This window comes from Mustela putorius, unplaced genomic scaffold, assembly GCF_011764305.1.
Source record: "Mustela putorius furo isolate JIRA1106 unplaced genomic scaffold, ASM1176430v1.1 tig00000589_pilon_pilon_pilon, whole genome shotgun sequence".
Lineage (NCBI taxonomy): Eukaryota > Metazoa > Chordata > Mammalia > Carnivora > Mustelidae > Mustela > Mustela putorius.
In genome coordinates this window covers 9,838,055-9,861,399 of record NW_025421425.1, presented here as the reverse complement: position 1 = coordinate 9,861,399, position 23,345 = coordinate 9,838,055, and the positions used below count along the sequence as shown (strand labels likewise).

The 23,345-nt window shown below is 34.5% G+C and overlaps 1 protein-coding gene across 4 annotated transcripts in view; it reads left to right on the top strand.

Moving 5' to 3' along the window:
• The window catches only part of CDH18 (cadherin 18), a 696,319-nt gene that overhangs the window by 567,159 nt on the left and 105,815 nt on the right, over positions 1-23,345 (top strand). For all 4 annotated transcript variants that reach the window (XM_045082036.1, XM_045082035.1, XM_045082039.1 and 1 more), the window contains exon 5: positions 15,289-15,456. In XM_045082036.1, coding sequence (XP_044937971.1) covers positions 15,289-15,456 — 168 coding nt within the window. The remainder of the gene's footprint in view (positions 1-15,288; positions 15,457-23,345) is intronic.

The window sequence follows — 23,345 nt, the reverse complement described above, 5'->3', positions numbered from 1 at the left end:
AACTGCAATTTTAAAAAATTCTATATAAATCATCTTACTTTTTAAAAATTTGTCTTAAGCATTATAAACACAAACTAAGGAGAAAAAATAAATGATAGAGAAAGTAAGAAGCAAAGAAAAATGCCAGTGTTTGAACAGGCATAATGTATCAACATGATAAATTTAATACTTGTTACTTGTATTTGCATTTTGAGCCCATCATATTTTTACAAATCATGTGAACAAGCTATTTTGGGATAATCATACTTAATTAGTACTTTCAGACTTCTCTTTTATTATTATTTTCCAAGGAAATGCATTTCTATTTAAGTTAGAGTACTTCTACAAACATTCACTATTTGGTAATAAAATATTTTTGTTTAAAATTTTAAAACTTTGAAATCGTATTTCTAATTTCCTTGATTACAGAATCTCATAAATATCATAATCTTATTATTCCCCATAGCATGCAAATTTCCAGATGATAAGAATCTTATAACTCCTTTATTTATAGGAACCTATATTCTATGTGTTCATTGCATATCAATTATATGGAGGTCAGTTTCATTTTACCTCTTCTCTTTATTCTACAAATACTATTTTTACCTGGACTGATACACATACTAACTGAAATATTTTAAAAGTGTGTGTTTATGTATATGTATGTGTATATGCACTTCAGGTCTGGAGAGAAGGGTTGGGTGGGTAGGTGAGAGAAAGAGAAAAAGAGAGAGAGAGAAGAAGAAATAGTATTAGGAAATACACAGTCTTGATTTAATGGTGTTGGGGTAGATCTAGAAAGCCAACTATGAGTAATGAATGTGTGTATACATGTGTGTATGTGTCCGAATGTTCACATGTATGTATGCATGCGTGCATGTATATGTATCTCTGTGTGTGTGTATTCCAAAATTGAATGCTGTTTTTGTATAGTAAAACCCAGAGCTTTCAAAACAACAGTAATTTTGAAAGTCAGGAAGTTGAGCATGGCTTATCTGGGAAATTCTTTGACCCATGTGGCATTGACCTGGTTATGTGGTAGCATTCAGGTGACACCTGGACTTGTGTGGATGTTTAAAGATGTGTCCGTCGATATGCTTATTGCTTCAGTGGGAAGAGCTGGAGGGTGTCAGATGGGTCTCTTGCCCTTTCTCTCTCAGGGCTTTTCTTTTTTTTTTTTTTTAAAGATTTTATTTATTTATTTGACAGAGAGGAATCACAAGTAGATGGAGAGAGGCAGGCAGAGAGAGAGAGGAGGAAGCAGGCTCCCTGCTGAGCAGAGAGCCCGATGCGGGACTCGATCCAAGGACCCTGAGATCATGACCTGAGCCGAAGGCAGCGGCTTAACCCACTGAGCCACCCAGGCGCCCTCTCAGGGCTTTTCTATGTGGTCTCTTTGCTAGGTAGCTAAATGACTTACATGATAGCTTAGGGCTTTCAAAGACCAAAGGGAAAGTTCTCAGGCTTCTTAAGTCCAGGGTCTTAACCGCATATTCATCAAATCAATCATAGTCCAACCCTGATGAGTGGTATTGATATTCGATTCCCTGCAAAAAGGAAAACATAAAGTTATTGGCCACTTGGAGCAAGATGAGTCTTGGGTTTCTACGTTTATCAGTCTTTCTTTCGTCACACCAAATACCAGTTGGTTAAGTATCTGTGTTAAGCTCAGGTCATGATCTCAGGGTCCTGGGATGGATCTCTTAAGTCAGGCTCCCTGCTCAGCGGCAAGTCTGCTTCTCCCTCTTCTTCTCTGCCTCCACCACTCCCCAAACCCCTCTGTGCTCGTTCTCTCTTACATTAAAAAAATAATAGCTTAAGTGGGTACGAGAAGAATAAATGAAAGAAGATGGGATTGGGAGGGAGACAAACCATAAGTGACTCTTAATCTCACAAAACAAACTGAGGGTTGCTGGGGGGAGGGGGTTTGGGAGAAGGGGGTGGGATTATGGACATTGGGGAGGGTATGTGTTTTGGTGAGTGCTGTGAAGTGTGTAAACCTGGTGATTCACAGACCTGTACCCCTGGGGATAAAAATATATGTTTATAAAAAATAAAAAATTATATTAAAAAAAAAGTTAAACATAAAAATAATAATAATAATAATAATAATAAATAAATAAAAGACTCAATCCTTAGCTTTTGGAGTCACATCTTTCAGTTACCCAGAATTATCCACAATTTGTCTGACATCCTGATTTTCCCCAGAACTTGGATTCCAATGCTATTAGAACCCAACCAGGCCAAGGCAACCAGAGGTTGGTTTTGAAACATAGTGGCAAGATGCAGACATCTTTCCAAAATCCATTTCAGCCTCTTGTAGTATTTTCCCTGAACTCACAAGGAATCAGAAAATCACAGGAAACTGATTGTGACAGCAGAGACTGAATTCTAATTTTGCAGACTAAATGTTGGCTATCTCATAGCTCTCTGTCCTTGGACAGTTTTCTTATCTAAACCTATATACTTCTATATACTATATATAATATATATATGTACCTATATACTATATATAGTATATAGGGTATATACTATACCTAATATATATATGTACCTATATACTATATATAGTATATAGGGTATATACTATACCCTATATATTTCTTATCTATGATATATATCTATATCCTATACCATATATATATATAATATATATATATACCCTGTACCCTATTATATATCATACCCTAAACATAATCTATTCTTGCAACCCCTTTATGCTGAAAGCCTGAAAATGCATAAAATATTTGGTCATCACAAATGCTCTGGCAGCCCTGTGATTTTATTGGTATGCTTATTAAATATATTAACTAACGAGACTGACCTTTTGAAATTATAGCTTACATTGAAATACCAATAACAGATATAAAAATAAGCAAAATGCAAAAAAAAAAAAATCCAAACAAAACACCCCAAGTGAGAAGTATCATTAACAAGGTATCTACATACCTTTAATTATATAGAATACCTTTAACAAGGTATGCTATATACAGCAGAATGTAGCTATATTCTGTTTGAATCTGTCTGATTTATGCCTCTAAATCCACAGAGGGGGTAATACCTACTTTTGTGACGATGTTCCCCTCTCCTTCTCTTCTCTGTCTCCCTCACTCCCTTTGCCTGCCCTCTCTTCCTGTCTCTCTTTCAAAACAGGCCAACCCTTTCCTATAGACTCTGTAAGGTTCATTCCTTGAGATAATGCCACTGTAGCATTAGGATTGTTTGTTTGTTGTTGTTGTTTGTTTTTTTGTTTGTTTTTAGCATTAGGATTTTAATGTCAGGAAATTCTGGGTTACATTTTAAGGTTTGCAAGTTTCTGGTCTGGGGAGAGTGACTTTAGCTTTGAGCTTTTTCTTCTCATTGAGTATATGGGCAAAATATATGAGATACGTAGCTAAAGGGAGTGCCTGAGTCATAGTCCATACTCAAAAAACGTGAATTCTCCTTCCTTTTCTCTCAGGAGAAATAAAATGCTTTACCATCAATTTTAATGGTAGGAAGAGAAAAAATATAGAGGAGGAAAAATTGAATCTTCCTACTAAAGCATAAAAATGTCTTCCTTCATGAATTTATGGTTGTTAATTCCATGAGTCATAGCTTGAAGCTAAATATGTTGAAGGTTTCTATTTGTTCTTCTTTTAATTCTTGGAAACCATGGTTTTATAGAATATTATGTATTTTTCTTTAAAAATAAAATCAATTATATAACAAAAACATAAATAAAACCTAAAGTAATCTATTACCCACTGGAACTTTAGAGTCTCAGATGTGCTAAATGTAGCTGTAGAGATAACCTCATCTGCTCAGCCACAGTCAGTAATAACATCTGACAAGTAGTGAAGCTTAGTCACAATTTCCACAGGGGCAGTAACAGAGCTATTCAAACTTTTAGTCACTTGAGGAACAAAACAAATATTCAGAGTATTTTAATCACTGAGTACCTAATCTCTACTTTTCTGCCACAATCTTTTTCCAATAAATCCAGTTTTCTTTATACAGCTATGCACATTCTATACCCTCATCTTTGTTCTTATCAGATTCCCTTTGCAGGGATATCCTATTTCTCCATTCATGCTTCCATAATCTACAAATATTCTATTTATAATACAAATACTATGCAAAATAAATAATAGCATTCTAATAGTCTATTTTATTCTACCATAATGTATAGTATACTCTTCCATCAGAGTCATCCATTTTTATAACTATGACCTCTGATGTCTGGGTTTTGTTGGCCATTTAATAAAATTTATTTTCTGTATTACTTAATTTCCCAGATTTTTATATATACCTCCCTATCAGTAAATACTCTAATCATAAAATTCTAATGCTATAAACTCTGACCTATATGTTTCTGTATTCCACATTTTATATAGAACAGAAACACGTTAGCATACATTGAGTGGGTGATGAATGAAGAAAATATATTTCTGGAGCTGTGTTACTGATAAATACATGTAGATTAATGCCTAAATGTTTTTGCTTTCAATATAGACAAGAGCTTATGGAAACCACATATCCTTACCAAGTCAGTAGGAAAAATTCAGAATATATAGCTGAATAGATGTAGTGTATGATACACTAAATATTGAAACAAACAGCTTTTGAATAGCTAACATAATGTATCTTCCAGATACCTAGTACACCACAGTCAGGCAGTTGGAAAGTTGAATTTTTACTACCAAGATTTTAAGTGTCATCATGTAGAAAATGATTAATGAAACTTCTGAATATTTCTAAATCTCTCAGTGATCATATTATTTTAAAGAAATATTTTCCAATGAAATATGAGCATCTTGCGGACAGATATCTTGTCTTCTCAACTCTAGATGGTTATCTCAAGTTTGAGCATTCATGAGAATCACAGAAGGAGCTTGTCACAAAAACTGACACTTTGACCCCACTCTCCCCCATATTCTATTTCATTAGATCAAAGGTGGTTTCCTTAAATTTGCATGCTAATTGGCACTCCATGTGATTTTGATATTAAGTGGCTCTTGTGCCCCGTTAGAGAAATACAGGGGATTCCTGTGTATTTTAATATATATTACATACTGATATGCTAGGCTTTACATGAATGTATGAGTAATTGAGTAAATTAAAAAGGAAACATGAGAAAGAGTCAAAGTGTATATAGTAGTTTAGACCTGGAAGAAAGCATGCCTGTTTCTCTTGTAAATGCATATGTGGACCTTAAGTGTTTCTGTAGGAAGCTGAATGTGTATGTTTGTTTATTTGTTCTAACCTTTAGGAATTTTATTTTGCTGTCTTGTGTAGTATTATCTAAGGAACTAGATTTGTACATTTCCGTCTTAAATCTTTTTAGTGGCTAAAAATGCAAGAACACATTTTGGAGGATATATTGCTCTATATGACTGTCATCAATCAGGGAAGAAAACATATGGTTAAGGCAGTGAGCCAGGTTGAACACGTAATGCTTATAACCACAGATGAGGTTTCAACGTTATGAACTTGTATTCAGCAGAGAGTAATTCCCAGTTACAGGCCCCTACATATCAAGGTGATTGGTAAGCAGTAGTCAGAAGGTAATTTGCAGGCAGTGGGGCACCTGCAGTCGTTTATCAGGAAGGTAATAAGAAACAAAACAAAATGATACAAGGGTAATCACATCCTGTTGATTCACCCCAGCTACACATGAGAATAAGAGGCAACACTTCCAGTTAAAATTTTTGAAGTAAACATTGCCAGTGAAACTTATCCAACGAACATTCAGAATATGACATTAGCAGTTACTTAGCATGTTTTTAATTAAAACAAACAAACAAACAATGAAATAATTTTAAGTAATTAATTTAACTTCTCTGTATTTTTTTCTTTAAAATTTACTTAGAGGTACCTGGGTGGCTCAAATGTTTGTGTGTCTGCCTTTGGCATGGGTCATGATCCCAGGGTCCTGGGATCCAGCTCTACATGGGTCTTCTGGCTCAGCAGGAAGCCTGCTTCTCCCTCTCCCTCTGTCTCTCTCCCTGCTTATGCTCTCTCTCTCTCTCTCTCTCTCTCTCTCTGTATCTCTGTCTCAAATGATAAATAAAACATAAATCTTAAAAAAAATTACTTAAAGACCATGTGGTAGGATGTCTTTTTAATCAAGTTTATTTGGAAGGCAAAAGTAAGTTATAGTACAATCACTGGTAGCTGGATACATGGCAGAAAGGGTCAAACACATCATTTCTTACTTGGACTGTGCAAATGTAGTTTATCCAAGCCTTGTACATGACTTTAGGCTTCACAGTTTGAAAAATGAACATTACCACTAGATTTTTGTTGCCTGTGTGCATGTGTGTATCCCCATATGTATACTCAATTATTAGCATGAAAAGATTGATATAAAAATAAAGAAATGTATAAATACATAGTGACAGCACTTCCATCTTCTAAGTTTTGTCTTTCCAAACTATGGCTCATAACCACTTGCACTGGACTCACCTGAAGGAGTTGTAATGGCTGTTGGAGTGATCATTAAGAGGATATGACCTCCAGTTGACCTACAAGCTGAACCCAGGCAATAAGAGACTCATCTCCTCCCTTGAGCTTGAAATATGCTTCTACCCACTGTTCTCATAGTAGAAGCAGTTTTTTAAGAAAACAGCCTGAGTGAACAGTGCGTGGTTGAGACTATCTAGACTGTATATATGACTGAAACCACTTAAGGCCTCTGTATAAACTTTTAGGGAATATTCTGGTGGGTGGGTATAGAGATATACTCATCTTACAGCTTTCCAAGGCCAGTCTTACATGCAAGTTCGTTTGCTTATTAAAACTGCCACCTAACAATCTGGAAGGGTCTGCCCCTTTCTTTGGTCTCTATCTATGCGGGACAATTTTTAAATCATCAATGGACTGAATATTTGTATACCCCCAAAATTTATTATGTTGAAACCCTAACTCCCAAAGTGACAATATTTTGAGATGGGACCTTTAAAAGGTAATCAGGGTTAGATTAGTTCGTAAGGGTGGAGCCTTCATGACAGGTTTAGTGGATTTTTAAGAAGAACAAGAAAACCATCTTTCTCTTTTATGCCACTTGAAGACACGGTGAGAAGGCAGCTGCCCACTAGCCAGAAAGAGCGCTATCACCGGGAAACTGACATCTGATCTTCTCAGAGTCTAAAAGGTGTTATACACAACTAATGAATTGTTGAACACGACATCAAAAACTAGTGATGTACTGTATGCTGGCTAATTGAGCATAATAATTTTAAAAATATTTAAAAACCATAAGTGACTCTTAATCTCACAACAAACTGAGGGTTGCCGGGGGGAGGGGGTTTGGGAGAAGGGGGTGGGATTATGGACATTGGGGAGGGTATGTGATTTGGTGAGTGCTGTGAAGTGTGTAAACCTGGTGATTCACAGACCTGTACCCCTGGGGATAAAAATATATGTTTATAAAAAATAAAAAATTAAAAAAAAAAAAAAAAAAAAAAAATATTTAAAAAAATAAATAAAAAAAAGAAAAAATATATTAAAAAATAAAGGAGCTGACTTTAAAAATAAACAGACAAACAAATAAATGATAAATAAGTGTGTGAAATAAATTTCTGTTGTTTGAGCCACTGAGAATAGGGTATATTTTCATGGCAGCCCGAGCCAACTAATGCAGCAACCAGGTAGAGGTACAAGTAGGCCAGACCCTCCGAAGTACTAAATTATAGTTTCTGGTGCCTGGGTCCAAGGAATTTACTTTTCAAGATAATCTCAAGGTAATATTGAATCAGAGCCAAGTTTTAGAGCCAATAGCCATACTGTCAAAATCAGGCTGACTTGGGACTCCTGGGTGGCTTCGTCATTTAAGTGCCTGCTTTGGCTTAGATCATGATCCCGGGGTTCTGGGATAGAGCATTGTGGCAGGCTCCCTGCTCAGGAGAAAACATGCCTTTCTCTCTCCATGTGCCTTTCTCCAGCTCATCCTCTTGCTCGCTCTCACTGCCTCTCTCTCCCTCAAATAAATAAATACAATATTCTGAAACATGTTTTTAAAAAATTAGGCTGACTCAGAAATTGATGATCCAGACTAGAATGCTGTTTAGAAAGAGAATGCTTTAATAGTTAAGGAAAGACAGGGATATTCTGAAAATGAATTGGGAAAATCAGAATATAAAGTCACTTTATGTAGACAGCTTCACATTTTACTCATATTTAATTTTTTGAAGTAATTTTGTTTAATATTGTCAGTCTTTTCAAATGTGGATTCCTGGATAAAAGTAGGGGAAAATTGTGTGTGTGCATGTGAATGCTTATTCAAACTATATATTTAATTCTGTACAAAAGCCATCTATTGTGCTCAGCATTGAAAATGGAAAGTAAGTTACTGATTACTTTTTGAACTTGCTTTTTTTTTTTCTTTATTTCTTTCTCAAACTATTGGGAAAATGTGAACATTTGCCATTGCTTTCCTGACTTCTTTCAACATTTTTTTATACTTTCTGATAAATTTGTCAAATCAGATTTTTTTTTAAAGATTTTATTTATTTATCAGAGAGAGAGTGAGCACAGGCAGACAGAATGGCAGGCAGAGGCAGAGGGAGAAGCAGGCTCCCCGCTGAGCAAGGAGCCCGATGTGGGACTCGATCCCAGGACGCTGGGATCATGACCTGAGCCGAAGGCAGCTGCTTAACCAACTGAGCCACCCAGGTATCCCCAGAATTTCTTTTTTTTTTAAACTTGATTCAGTATCTATGCAAATATTCACCAACGCAGACAAATGATTGTTTATCCATGATGATAAAATTATCCAATAATAGATGGACAAGAAGAGGTCATGATAATTTTGGCTACTTGGGAGCATGTACACAAGTGTTCTGCAGAGTAAGAGGGACCAAGGAGGAGGAACATTAAGATTTTTTCCAAAAATCTTGTGATCTTGGACAAGGGATGTTAAAACCTGTTTGACCCAATACTATACATTTGCTTCAAGTAATCGGGTAATACATTAGTATTTTAAACTATAAAATTAGAATGTGTTTTATGTTTTTTTTAATCTTAATAATCAATTAATCTGAAACATATTTGCAAAATTTGCTTAAGAACTAATTCATTCACTGATGCTGTTTATCATTTACTGCTGAAAAATGCATAGTCTGAACGAGGAAAGGCATCCTTCTTTAAAAGTGCTAAGACTCTCTTCTGCAAAAAAGTACATTCCCCGTTTTTAAAAGTTACTGTGTGGCAAACTAAGAATCTAGAGAAATTTCCTCAATTTGGTCAAAATAATCTATAAAAACCCTACTGCTAAAGTCATGTTTAATGTGAGAAATTCAAAGCTTCTCCACTGAGATCAGGAACAAGGTAAGGATGTCCCTTCTTACCACCATTTTACTTTATTTTATTTTATTTTATTTATTTTCATCACTCTTTTATTTTTATTTATTTTTATTTTTATTTTTTTAAGAGACAGACAGACAGAGAGAGTGCCTGTGCCCAACCTGGGGATGAGAGGCACAGGGAGAGGGAGAGAGAAAATCCCAAGCAGGCTCCCTGCCCAGTGCAGGGCAAAATGTGGGACTTAATCTTACAACCCTGAGATCATGACCTGGACTAAAATCATGAGTTGGATGCTTAACCAAATGAGTCACGCAAGCACCCCCCTTCACCACTCTTTTAGAATCTCATACCAGAAGTTCTAGTTAATGCAGTAAGATATTTCTTAAGAAATAAAAGCTATGCAGATTAGGAAAGAAGAAATAAAATGATCTCTGCTCACAGATGACATAATTGTATATGTAGAAAATCCAAAAGAATCAGCAATGAAATGTCCTGGAACCAATAAGCATTATAGCAAGATTTTAGGATGTAAGGTTAATATATAAAAATCAATCACTTACCTATGTACAAAAAAATGAACAAGTGGAATTTTATTTAGAAACACAATACCATTTAGCTTAGCTTCCCCAGAAAGGAACACTTAAGTATAAATCTTACAAAGAGGGTACAATATTTTTATGAGGAAAACTACAAAATTCAGAAGAAAGAAACAACTAAATAAATGGAGAGATATTTCTTATTCCTTGATAGGAAGACTTAACATCTTAAAATATTAAGTCTTCCTATCAAGATGTTGGTTCTTGGGATGCCTGGATGGGTCAGTCATTAAAGACCTGCCTTTGAAAGGAAACAAAAATGAGAACGAACTTTTGGGACTTCATCAAAATCAAAAGCTTCTGCACAGCAGAGGAAACAGTCAACAAAACCAGAGACAACCCATGGAATGGGAGAAGATATTCGCAAATGACACTACAAAGGGCTGATATCCAAGATCTATAAAGAATTCCTCAAATTCAACACACACAAAACAGATAATCACATCAAGAAATGGGCAAAAGACATGAACAGATACTTCTCCAAAGAAGACGTACAAATGGCTAACAGACACATGAAAAAATGTTCATCATCATTAGCCATCGGGGAGATTCAAATCAAAACCACATTGAGATACCACCTTACACCGGTTAGAATGGCCAAAATCAACAAGACAGTAAACAACAAGTGTTGAAGAGGATATGGAGAAAGGAGAACCCTCTGAACATTATTGGTGGGAATGCAGGTTGGTGCAGCCACTTTGGAAAATGATGTGGAGATTCCTTAAGAAATTAAAAATAGAGCTTCCTATGACACTCAAATTGCACTACTGGTATTTACCCCAAAGATACAGATGTAATGAAAAGAAGGGCTATGTACCCCAATGTACTAGCAGCAATGACCACAATTGCTGAACTGTGGAAAGAGCCGAGATGCTCTTCAACAGACAAATAGATAAAGAAGATATGGTCCATATATACAATGCAGTATTATGCCTCCATCAGAAAGGATGAATACCCAACTTTTGTATCAACATGGACAAGACTGGAGGAGATTATGCTGAGTGAAATAAGTCAAGCAGAGAGAGTCAATTAGCAATGGTTTCACTTACTTGTGCAGCATAAGGAATAACATGGAGGACATTGGGAAAAGGAGAGATGTGAGTTGGAGGAAATCAGAGGAGGAGACAAACTGTGAGAGATTGTGAAGACTGAGAAACAAACAGGGTTTTGGAGGGAAAGGGGGCTGGGGATTTGTTTGAGCCTGGTGGTGGGTATTAAGGAGGGCACGTATTGAAGGGAGCACTGGGTGTGCTGCATAAACAATGAATCTTGGAACACTGAAAAAAAAAAAACAAAAACAAAAAACAAAACACTGAACTATAAATTTAAATAGGTATCTTTCATAATGTGTAAATTATACATTTATAAATTTGATTGGAAAAAAAAAAGAATGCCACATAAACACAGAGGTTAGTTTATGTGGTTTCCGAAGATTTATGTGCAAAATATTTTCTAAATCAAATTCTATTTTTAAAATTTTCAAATAGAGTGCATTTTGTAAGCTAAATAAAGAAATAAATAAATAAGTTTGCCTTTGGCTCAGGTCATGATCCCTAGCCCTCACTGGGCTCCCCACTCAGCAGGAAGCCTGCTTCTCCCTCTCCCCCTACCCCTGCTTATATTCTCTCTCTCACTGTCTCTCCCTCTCTGTCACATAAATAAATGAAATCTTAAAAAAAAAAAAAGTGCTGGTTCTCCCTAATTTTATCTATAGATTTGATGGAATACCAATCAAAATCCAAGCAAGTTATTTCATGAGTAATGATAAACTGATTCTAAAATTTATATGCGGAGACAAAGACCCAGAACTGCCAACACTATATTTAAGAACAACAACAAAGTTGGAAGACTGACACTATCTGACCTCAAGACTTATTACATAGCTATAGTAATCAAGACGGTGTGGTGTTGATGACGATGTGATAAACACATAAATGGAATAGAATAAAGAGCTCAGAAATTGACCCTCGTATATACAAGCAACTGATCTTTGACAAAGGAGCAAGCATAACACAATGGGAAAAAAATCTTTTCAACAAATGATGTTAATATGAATTAATATCATATGCAGAAAAAAAGATGACACAAACATTATACCCTTAAAAAGGAAGTAACTCAAAATGGATCAGAGACTTAAATATAAAACATAAATTTCTGAAATTCCTTCAAGGTAACATAGGAGAAAATCTAGATGACCTTGGGTATGGCAATGATGTTTTAAATATAACACCAAAGACATGAACTGTGAAAGAAATTGTTAATCTGGACTGCAAAAAGAAAAAAATTTTTCTTTTTCTTTTTTAATTCTACACTGTGAATGATATTGTCAAGAGAAAAAAGAGGTAAGTCATATCCTGGCAGAAAACATTTGAAAATGACAAATTTGATAAAGGACTATTATCTAAAATATATAACAACCCTGAAAACTCAAAAATAAGAAAAGAAATAACCCAATTTAAAAACTGGACAAGAGACCTAACAGACACCTCACCAAAGAAGGCATACAAAGGAGTTTCATTGTGGGTTCACCAGTTACAACAAATGTACCATTCTGATGGAGGGTATTGATAGTGGGGAAGCTGTGTATGTGTGTACTGCAGAGAAGGAATAGGGAGAGGGTTCATGATAACTGTACTTTCTTCTCGGTTGTGCTGTGGACCTAAACTGCTCTAAAAAGGTCTATTTAGAAAGAAAAAAAAGTTACTGTGCATAAGCTGTGTTCTAGGCTTCCTCATGTACAAGCATCTGGACAGTGTGTTAGAAGGAGATCATTGTATACTGAGACCATATTCCTATGGCAATTTGACAGGCCATTCTCCACTTACTTGTGTGCCTTCTAAGCACATCCCCGGAACCATCCTAAAGAGAATTGTGAGTTGAAACGGATTCTTAGATAATCATTTCTGAGAAGTACGTGTCAACTCTGGACATACTATTTTCTTTCCATAAGCAAATTTGACTGACAAGTTTCTTCTCACTTTGTGTCAGATGTAGCTGTACTATAAAAGAAGGGGCATAATGGCAATGGAATGAAATTACTGAAATTCATACTATAAAATAGGGCTTGTGCTGATTTCTCTTCTCTGATTCTCTTTAATGAATAACATTCAGATTATATAAATGTATCTATCATTCACTTTGTAATGATTGATTTTACTGTTATATTTTTATACTCAGCAAATAGCACATAAATGGTTTCATTGTAAAACATTATCCCGGACAATAACCTCAAACTTCTGCACACCAGGGGCAAGTCTCAATTATAATGTATTCTTTTTAGAACATCTTTATTTGTTTTCAAATATAAGAAAGTATATGTTTCTTTCATTAAATATTTTCATTAATTCTTAGCTTGTTCATTTCTGCATCAATTCAATTCCTTCTTTATAAGTATTGTATGTGATAAAACATTGTTCTTTTTAATAAGAATGCTTGAGGCTTTCCCATATGCATGAATTAGATGAATCATTTATTACCATATTATTATAATTTCTTTTGATAAGAATAATTTTCATTTTTATTTAGCTTCAGGAAAATTCTCCTGAACTCCTTCAATTAAAAATTCACAAATATTGAAAGTTGTGGGATTGCTTTTGCTGGTTGCTGAGGCTCTCATCTCCAAGTCGTTACACATATAATCTATGTGGTAAAACAAAAATACTGCTTCAGTGTTCTATGTTCAAACTGGTTTACTAATCCTTTCCACTTCTAAAGGACTATTTTTAACTTGAAAACACAACCCTATTTTCTCTCATTATGTCAATATACTGTCTGTAAGAGTGTTTGTTAAAATCTATAGTTAGCAGTTATTATAATTGGCATTGTCCTGTGAATTGCACTGCTAACTACTCAGTTGTTTAGTTGAAGCCATTGGTGCCTTTCTCAAAAAGTGACATGATACATGGGGATCTGGGTGGCTCAGTAGGTTCAGCCTCTGACTTTGGCTTGGATTATGATCTCAAGGTACTGGAATCTCATGATCTCGGGGTCCTGGGTTAGAGTCCTATGTTAGGCTATGAGCTAACAGTGGAGAGTCTCCTTGTCTCTCTCCTTCTGCCCTTCCCCGTACTTGGGCTTGCTCGTGCTCTCTCTCTCGCTCTCAAATAAATAAATATAAATAAATAAATTTTTTTTAAAAAGGTGACATGATCCAAATATATATGTATATACATATATATATGTATATACATATATATATGTATATATATATATATACACATATATTTTTTAAGTAAAAAGGTGGACACCTGGGTGGCTTAGTCGTTAAGTGTCGCTTTCAGCTCAGGTCATGATCCCAGGATACTGGGGTTGAGTCCCAGTCCCAGCTCAGGCTCTGGGCTCAGTGGGAAGCCTGCTTCTCCTTCTCCCACGCCCCCTGCTAGTGTTCCCTCTCTAGCTGTGTCTCTCTCTGTCAAATAAATAAATAAAAATCTTTATAAAAAATAAAAAGTGAAAAGGTAGTAATAAAATGTTGACCTATATGTGGAGTAGCAAATATGTTTATATTATATATTTATATACATGTGTAATATAATTATAAATACAGATATGCATATATGTATTTATTATAATATAGGTCATCTACATGAGAACTTTTTTTTATAACACAGTTAATTGTCCTTGACTCTCTGGAAAATGTGTTTCAGTTTTTAAATTTAAGGATCTATTGACAAAGCTGTATGATTTATATGTACCTATGTTTGAAACAAATGGGGATATAACACGTAACATTTTTTTATATCTTTATTGAATCCAAGTACTAGTTCATAAAAAGGTACCTTTAATGTCTCTTTTGGCACTATGAAATCAAGAATGCAAGTTTTACATGGGATTTTTGGAATCAATTTCATCACTTTGTTTTGCTTATGTACTTAGATCTAGTTCTTACTGTAACTGTATTTCCTGATAAAAACAGGGACTTTCTTAGTCTTGATAAATGTTAAAATGACTCCTGCCTACAATATTTGTTCAAGTACACACAATTCTTGAATGTTTTCCATTATCAAACTTTGACAACTCTATGTGGGAAGCTATATGTAAATTGTTCTGTAAGGAGGAAAATTAGCCTCTCCTCAAATCATATCATCTGACACTTGTGAGGACCACAATTTATGAAATATTCAGTAATCCAGCAGAGGAACAATCCTGGGCTGTGCAGCTGCCCTCCGAGGCACCCCAAGAAACACAAAGAAATGGACATCTTAACTGCCATGAGTAGAACGGTTTGGGATCTGTGGTTTTAAATAAAGGATTTAATGAGATAGTTTTAGTAACATTTTAAAGTACATTTGTCTCAGAAAACTGGCTTTCTCAAGAAAGTATTTCATTTAAAAATGCACTTCTTAAAACATAAAGAAGAAAGATATATCTGTGCTATTTCTCATTTAATATGTAATCCATATTGTTTTCTTTAAAATATGTATTACAGGAGTTATTAGAACTGCCTTACATAATATGGACAGAGAAGCAAGAGAACACTATTCAGTGGTCATTCAAGCCAAAGACATGGCTGGGCAAGTTGGAGGGCTTTCTGGATCGACAACGGTCAACATCACCCTGACTGATGTCAACGACAACCCCCCACGGTTTCCTCAAAGTATGTACCAGATTCTTATGATATATATTTATCACTCTTCATTTGCATAAAAAATGAAATACTTAAGTATATGATGTCATGTTACTGTTAAATGTGGATATTTTGGTTTTGTGCTATATGGTTTCCCTTCTATACATGAGAGTAGAGAAATCACTCAGCTTATTGTCTCCTGAACCTGGTGGATAATTGCTACCATGTTAAAAAATATGTGTTTCAGTTGTCATTACAGGTAAATATTAGAAATGATAGTGTGGTATTAAGTACCACTAAGTATATCTTACATTTGCTAGAGCAGTTATGTATTACTAAAATATACAGGGAGATACCCAAAATACATTCTGAAGGTAACATTCTTCTCTTGAAAAAAAAAAAATGCATAAGTGTTTTTGGTGACTGAAATTGAAAAAAAAATACTCTCATGTTAAGAATGAATGCTCTCCAAACCCCCATGCCCCCCCACATACATGTGCATACACAAAGCATCCCACAGCAAGGTGCAGCTAATACAATAAAGTGGGAAACCCTTTGAATGGGGGGGGCACAAATTTTCAAGCAATACAAGGGGAGAAGATGTCAGTTTTTTGAGTGTGAAAATAAATGGTGTTTATGACATCCTCAGAATGGGAAAAAGTGTATTTCAGGATCTCTAATGTGGCAGAAATTGTGGATGACATTTTATAGAATAGCCTTTAATTAAGATAAAAATCTTGTAGGGGTGCTATCCCTTAGGTCCTTTTGACACATGATGTTTAAAAACTGCAATAAAGTAGACACCTGGTATGTCAATACAGGCTCTTCACAAGTTTGTGTGATATGTCTTCCCCCACTGTATCTCTTTTAATATTTCTCTTGGTACATTCCAGGGCTATCCATAAAGGAATATTACCTGTTCCCAAAACATAATAACCTTTCACATTCTTAATTCAACCAGAATTCTTCATACTCACATTTCTCTGCTTAAAAGTCTTGTTATAATTTTCCCTGAAATTTTGCAGAATTAAAAGCTAATGAATTCTTGTTTTCTATTACCTGGCACTTTCATGTTATGCTTATTTCCTTAGGTACATATGACTTCTACTACTGTAAGTCTCTCTAAGTAAGAATGATACTTAAATTGTCTATGTAAACTTAAGTGTTCAGATCAGTGGCCAGCCCTTGATAAATGATTGCTAGATGAATGAATGAATGAGTTAATGAACTGAATTCAAATACTCTGTCAAACTACCATGGTTAAAAGACATACAAGTCAAGTTCATAGCATCAATTTAAAATACTGTTTCTAGAGATGAAGTGCCTAGGTGGCACAGTTGGTTCAACATTCAACTCTTGGTTTCAGCTCAGGTCCTGATCTCAGGGTCATGAGACTGAACCCTACATTGGGCTCTGCTCTCAGTGTGAATTCTGCTTGAGATTCTCTCTCCTTTTGCCAATCCCACACCCTCTAAAATAAATACATCTTTTAAAAATATATATTTGTTCTAGAGATAGATTATGTGACCTGGTCATTCATGTGGCCTTTGCTCTATGAAGAAAGTAGGTTTATAATAAATCATAAACAAGTTCACATTACATTAAATCACAAAATTCAATTTTGTAATTTTACACATTACAGGGCATTTTTGTATTTACTTTATCACTTAGTTCACAAAACGTGCATATATATATATACTACTCTACAAGTGCTTTTCTTTAATAGGATAAAGGCACTAAAGTTCAAAGATTTTTTAAAATTTAATGAATAATACTAAGCTCAATTGAACATAAACTTTATTACAGTTTACAAAGGGAACTTTTCTACCTTATTTTCAAGTAGATACTATCACAGCTATTTTAAAGATATAGATTAATATCACGGCTCTGAATAGAATGAAGTTTAAGGGATACACTACAAACATTCAATAAATGCTTGGTCTTGACACAGATTGCATCTCTCACTCTCTGTGTCCCTCCTCCTCTCTATAAACTAATTTTTAAACTTATGATTCCACTGAAGTTGATTTTAAAAACCAACAAAAAAAGAAACTGTACTTGTGCTAAATATGGAGAAATGATTCCTAATTTTATTTTTTGATTAATATCAGTGATATTGTTGAAACATCAGTTTATGGTGAAAACTATTGTTTTACCTGACGAAGGAACAGAATAAATGTACATTCTCTGAGTGAACTCCACATATCTAAGGAGGTTCCCTTTCTTCAGTCAGGAGCAGTCTACGCAGAATGATGGACAGATGCCAACCCTGCCACTCTGTGAGATGTGCTTAGAGTTTTGAAACGGAGTCATTACACACTCAGAACCTAACAGTTTGACTTGCTTAAAAGATACTTTATACTCAAATTGCGTTAAGCACAATGAAGTTTTCAGAATAATTAGTGTCACCTTGACAAGAGTGACTTGCAGTAAATTATTTTTTAATTTACCTCTAAGCATCATAACTTATCAAATGGCTACATATATAATGGGAAACTGTAACTCCTTGGAGAAAAAAAAAAAACGATATATTATGAGGACTTATGTTCAGGAAGCACCATGAAATGCACGAATCTACAAAATTCAACTTATTTAAAGATTATATCCTGTCATCAAATAGATCCAGTACTTTGTTTCTTTTAAGATGGGATATTTTCACACGCCTCCTTCTGATTTCTTTCTCATTTCACTGGACTCATTGTTTTTACACCACTACTGTGATCATCTCTAGTATAAACATCTACACACAACACTTTGCAAAAATATTCCTTCTTGGCATTTTTCCCTTTTTTATTTTTTTCTGTTAACCTTCCATGCTCTGAGGAAATGAATCGGTTTGTTATATCTTGTCCTTTAAGATTATCACTATATTTTTAAATTTGAAATAAATTGACTCGAAGTGATTGAAAACTAGGGAATGAAGTAAACTGATAATTTCCTTTATGAAGACTTTACACTAGGTAGTTGCCAACGCAGTGGCTTAGGATGCAGCATTAATAAAGATCCAGGCTGACACAGCTGCATATCACTGTCAGAAAGGCAGAGGGCAGAATAGAGACCAGTTGGTACATGCCCAACTGAGAGGACAGCCACTGCTCAATTACACATAATGCATTCATGTGTTAAGAAAGGGAGACCCTTACAAGATGCAGAGTGAAAGAACAAATCAACCCTTCTATGGCTTGAGTATTTACTCAAAGGACACAAGCAATACCCAGTTCTCCTTAACTTAAAGCATGGGCTGTAAAATTCCTCAATATTAGTCCTTCGGTTGAAAGGAATGTATCCCACTTCTTAAGATTCTTGCAGTGTCCTTTTCTGGTTTTACTATGCTATAGTAAATTGCACTTATTGCTTAATTTATTTTTAGGTAGATGAAAAAGTCACTGACCTCCATTATTTTCTATAAATAATATGCATATAAAATCAATAACTTACATGAAAATTCATAAAGCAGACCTTCTGTACTCTTAAGTGAAAGGATCTGTATTTTTACAATTGCCTTTGACTAAGTAAGAATGAATAATCCAAATTGGGAAAGAAAAAAAAAAAAAACCCGCATGTCAAGTAATCAGCATGAAATGGTAAGAACTTGATTAGTTAAAAAATTTCCCCCAAGAACTTGAAGTGATTGCAAAATTGTATGTCATTGAACAGCTTTAGTTCTCTTGTGACTGGAGTTGATATAATGCTGTGGAATATTTGAAGGATCAAGGCATAAAAGTTCAATAGATGGCAGTATTTTCTATAGTACTACGAGTTAGAGATGTTTACCTGATTTGAGTAAATGTTAATGTTGGTGAAAAGTAAAATATCACTGATGAATAAATATATGATAACGTTATGATTTTGTTGATAGCAAAGTATTTTAGAGGAAAGGCCATATTTTCAAATTACTATTTACCTTTTCATGAAACAAAATCTAAATGGCATATAATATATTCAGCATTAATGTTTTATTTAAAACTAGGAATTGAAAGAAACAAAACAAGAAAGCTTCTCCTTTGATCAATCAAAATGTGAAGTATATGTTTTAATTATCAGCAAGTTGACATTTCGCTAGTGTACTTCAAAAATGATATCTAGTTCATTTTTTCTTTTTCTTTCAAGTGTTTATTTAAATTCCAGTTAGTTAACCTACACTGTAATATTATTTTCATGTGTAGAATTCAGTGACTCATCACATATACACTCCATCCGGTGCTCATCACAAATACCCTCCTCAATGACCATACCCATTTAGCTCAACCTAAATGCCCACCTCACCTCCAGCAACCCTCAATTCTCTATAGTTAAAGTCTGTTTTATGGTTTGCCTTCTCTCTCTCTCTCTCTCTTTTTTTCCCTATGCTCATCTGGTTTTTTTCCCCTTAAATTTCACATATGAGTGAAATCTTTATGGTATTTGTATTTCTCTGACTTACTTCACTTAACATAGTACTCTCTACTTTCATCCACATCATTGCAAATGGCAAGATTTCTTTGTCTCTCCTTTTTTGGCTGAGTAATATTCCAGTGTGTGTGTGTGTGTGTATGTGTGTGTGTGTGTGCCACTTTATCCATACATCAGTCCATCAGTTGATGGACATTTGGGCTCTTTCCATAATTGGCTATTGTTGATAATGCCTCTATAAACATTGGGGTGCATGTGTCTCTTTGAATCTTTATTATTTATCCTTTGGATAAATACCTAGTAGGACAATTGCTGGATTATAGGGTAGCTCTATTTTTAAATTGTTAGGTACCTCCATACTGTTTTCTAGAGTGGTTGCACCAGTTTGCATTCCCACCAACAGTTTAAGATGTTTCCCCTTTCTCTGCATCCTCACCAACATCTCTTTTTCCCTGTGTTGTTAATTCTAGCCATGGTGACAGGTAGGAGGTAATATCATTTTAGTCTGGTTACAGGTATGTATTTTGAAACTTTCTGGGGGTTTTTCTAAATGTCAGTATGTATTTCATTGAGATAGTGTCCTTATATACTTTAGGAGAAGATAAATTCTTCAGCTTTATAGTTAGGTTTTGACATATGTAAATTAGTTCAAGTTTATTCATTGTGATGTTCAACTTTCTATATCTATACAAAATTTTTGTTTGTCAACTATTGAGAGATATATGTTAATGCATCCCACCATTTCACTGGATTTTTCTATTTATCCTTTTGTTTTCTTTAGTTTTGGATTTTCTTAGGTATAACTTGAAATCATGTTACTGGATGCACACAGATTTAAGGCAAGATGTATTCCTCTTGGACTGAAAATGTTTCATTGTGGAACATCTATCTAATAATCATCTATAACTTAAAATCCATTTTATCTGTAATATAACTGTACCAATTTCTTTTTTTTTTTAAGATTTTATTTATTTCTTTGACAGAGAGAGATCACAAGTAGGCAGAGAGGCAGGCAGAGAGAGAGAGGGAAGCAGTCTCCCTGCTGAGCAGAGAGCCCGATGCGGGACTTGATCCCAGGACTCTGAGATCATGACCTGAGCTGAAGGCAATGGCTTAACCCACTGAGCCACCCAGGCACCCAGCTGTACCAATTTCTAAAAAATTTTTGATAAATGGTTAGATGGTATAATGTTTTTCATCATTTTACCTTCAAAGTGTATTCTTTCTATTTTTTAAAAGTTTCATATGAGCCACAAAACTAAGTTTCTGTTATTATTATTATTATTATTTTTAATTTTAATCTGGCTTCACAATATCCATTGTTTATTTTGATTTAATGTATTTACAATTTTTTAATTGTAAATTTTCCTTTTTTGTCTTCTTATATTCTTTGAATTAGCAATGTATTTCACTGTCTTCATTTTATCCCTCAGTAATAATTTCTTCTATTTCTTTTTTTCTTTAGTATTTGTTTGATATATTATAATTTATTTTATTTCACCTTAAGTTATAATTTTATCATTCGAAACAAATGGAACAACTTTAAAACTGTTTAACCGCATTGCATTGATTTTTTTTTTTGCTATTTTGACATCTTATATATTAAACCCTACATAAAATTGTCATTATTTTTGTAGTGTTAGGTAGTAAATAATAATTTTTAAGTCAATAATTTATCCCTTTAGGTGGTATTTCTTCTTTCCTGCATTGCTGTGCTTCCAAAGGAAAATCTAAATATTCTTCAAATATCCCTTCCTGCCGTTCCTTTTAGTACAGGTCTGCTCTCATTGAATTCTTTTCTTTTTTCTTTTTTTTTTTAAACTTGTAATTTTTCATACTTTTTTTAGAGGGCATTTTCATAGGGAGTAGAATTCTGATTTAAAGTCTTCTTATTGGGGCACATGGGTGGCTCAGTGGGTTGAAGCCTCTGCCTTCCACTCAGGTCATGATCCCAGGGTCCTGGGATTGAGCCCCTCATCAGGCTCTCTGTTCAGCAGGGAGCCTGCTTCCTCCTCTCTCTCTGCCTGCCTTTCTGACTACTTGTGATCTCTGTCTGTCAAATAAATAAAAAAATAAAAATATTTTTAAAAAGCTATAAAAAATAAAGGCTTCTTATTTTAGTAATAAATGACACAATTTAATTGTCAGCTGACCACCATCTTATCTGTTGAAAATCAGTTATCAGTGTTATTGTTATTGCTTTGCTGTAGATTAGTTTATTCTAGTTTAATGGATCTTATTTTAAATATTTTAATTGTATTTGATATTTAAGAGTTTAACTATGGTGCTCCTAAGAAGTACATACTTTAAAAAAAATCTGCTTTTCAATTATAAGAAATGTTTAGGCTATCTTTTGTCAGTGCTAGAAAATTTTGGTCATCGTTTATTCAAATATTTCTTTTGTTTTGTTTTATCACTTCTAGTGGTTGTGCAAAAGCATGCATGCTAGGTCTTTTAGCTGTGTACCATAAATCTATTATTCTTTTTTCTGCATGTTTACTTATTACTTTTGTCTCTTCTTTAACCTGGAAATTTAAAATTGACTTATATTCTAGTATAATAATCTTCTTTTCCACTGTGTTTACTCTCTAATAACTAGTCTATTAAACCTATTAGGTACACACTTCAGCATTAAAATATTTCAGTTCTATTATTTTCACTTGACTTATTAAATATGCATTATTGGTATCTGCTAAAATTCTCTATTTTTTTCTATGGTTCTTAAACATTAATTATGATCATTTCAAAACTCTTTTCTAACAATTCTAACATCGTCATCATATCTGGGTATTTTTACTGATCTTGTTTCCTTTTGGTTTTGGTAATTTCCCAATTAGAAGTCTGTTTGGAATTATTGACTGAAGATTATATACAAACATTACAGAAGTCCCTGCCTATGTCATCTTCCTCCAGAGTTATTTTCTTACAGATACATGGAATTTCATTTACTTAAATTAGTTATATTTTCCTAGAATTACTTTGTTTCATTTCCCCTTATTCCTGGGAAGTAGCTCTTATTCCTAAACACCAAATTTTCTCTAGTATCAACTGAAGCATTAACTAGTACTGACTCCTAGTGTCTACTGGCTTTTGAAATCTCTGTTAGCTCTTTTGTCTTCCAGCTTTGCTTTGTCTCGGTTTCTTGGAGTCTCCATAAATACACATGTTGTATATGTATCTTCAATTATCACAGGAATATTGCTTCACATTTTGGGGACTATTTCTCTGTTGTTTCTTCTTTCCATGCCTTTGTTCTTTTTTGTGTGACTGTGCCAGCTCTGAACCCCAACCTCTGTCTCCACAAACTAATTGTTGCCTGGATTATTTCCCCTAGCACTGAATATTTTAAAAAAATACCCTGAGTCATTGTCAATATAAAGACTTATACTGTTGGGGCACCTGGGTGGCCCAGTCAGTTTAGTGCCTGCCTTTGGCTCAGGTCATGATCTCAGGGTCTTGGTATCCAACCTGGAGTCTGGCTCCTGGCTCAGCGGGAGCCTGCTTTTCCCTGCCTATCCCCCCACTCA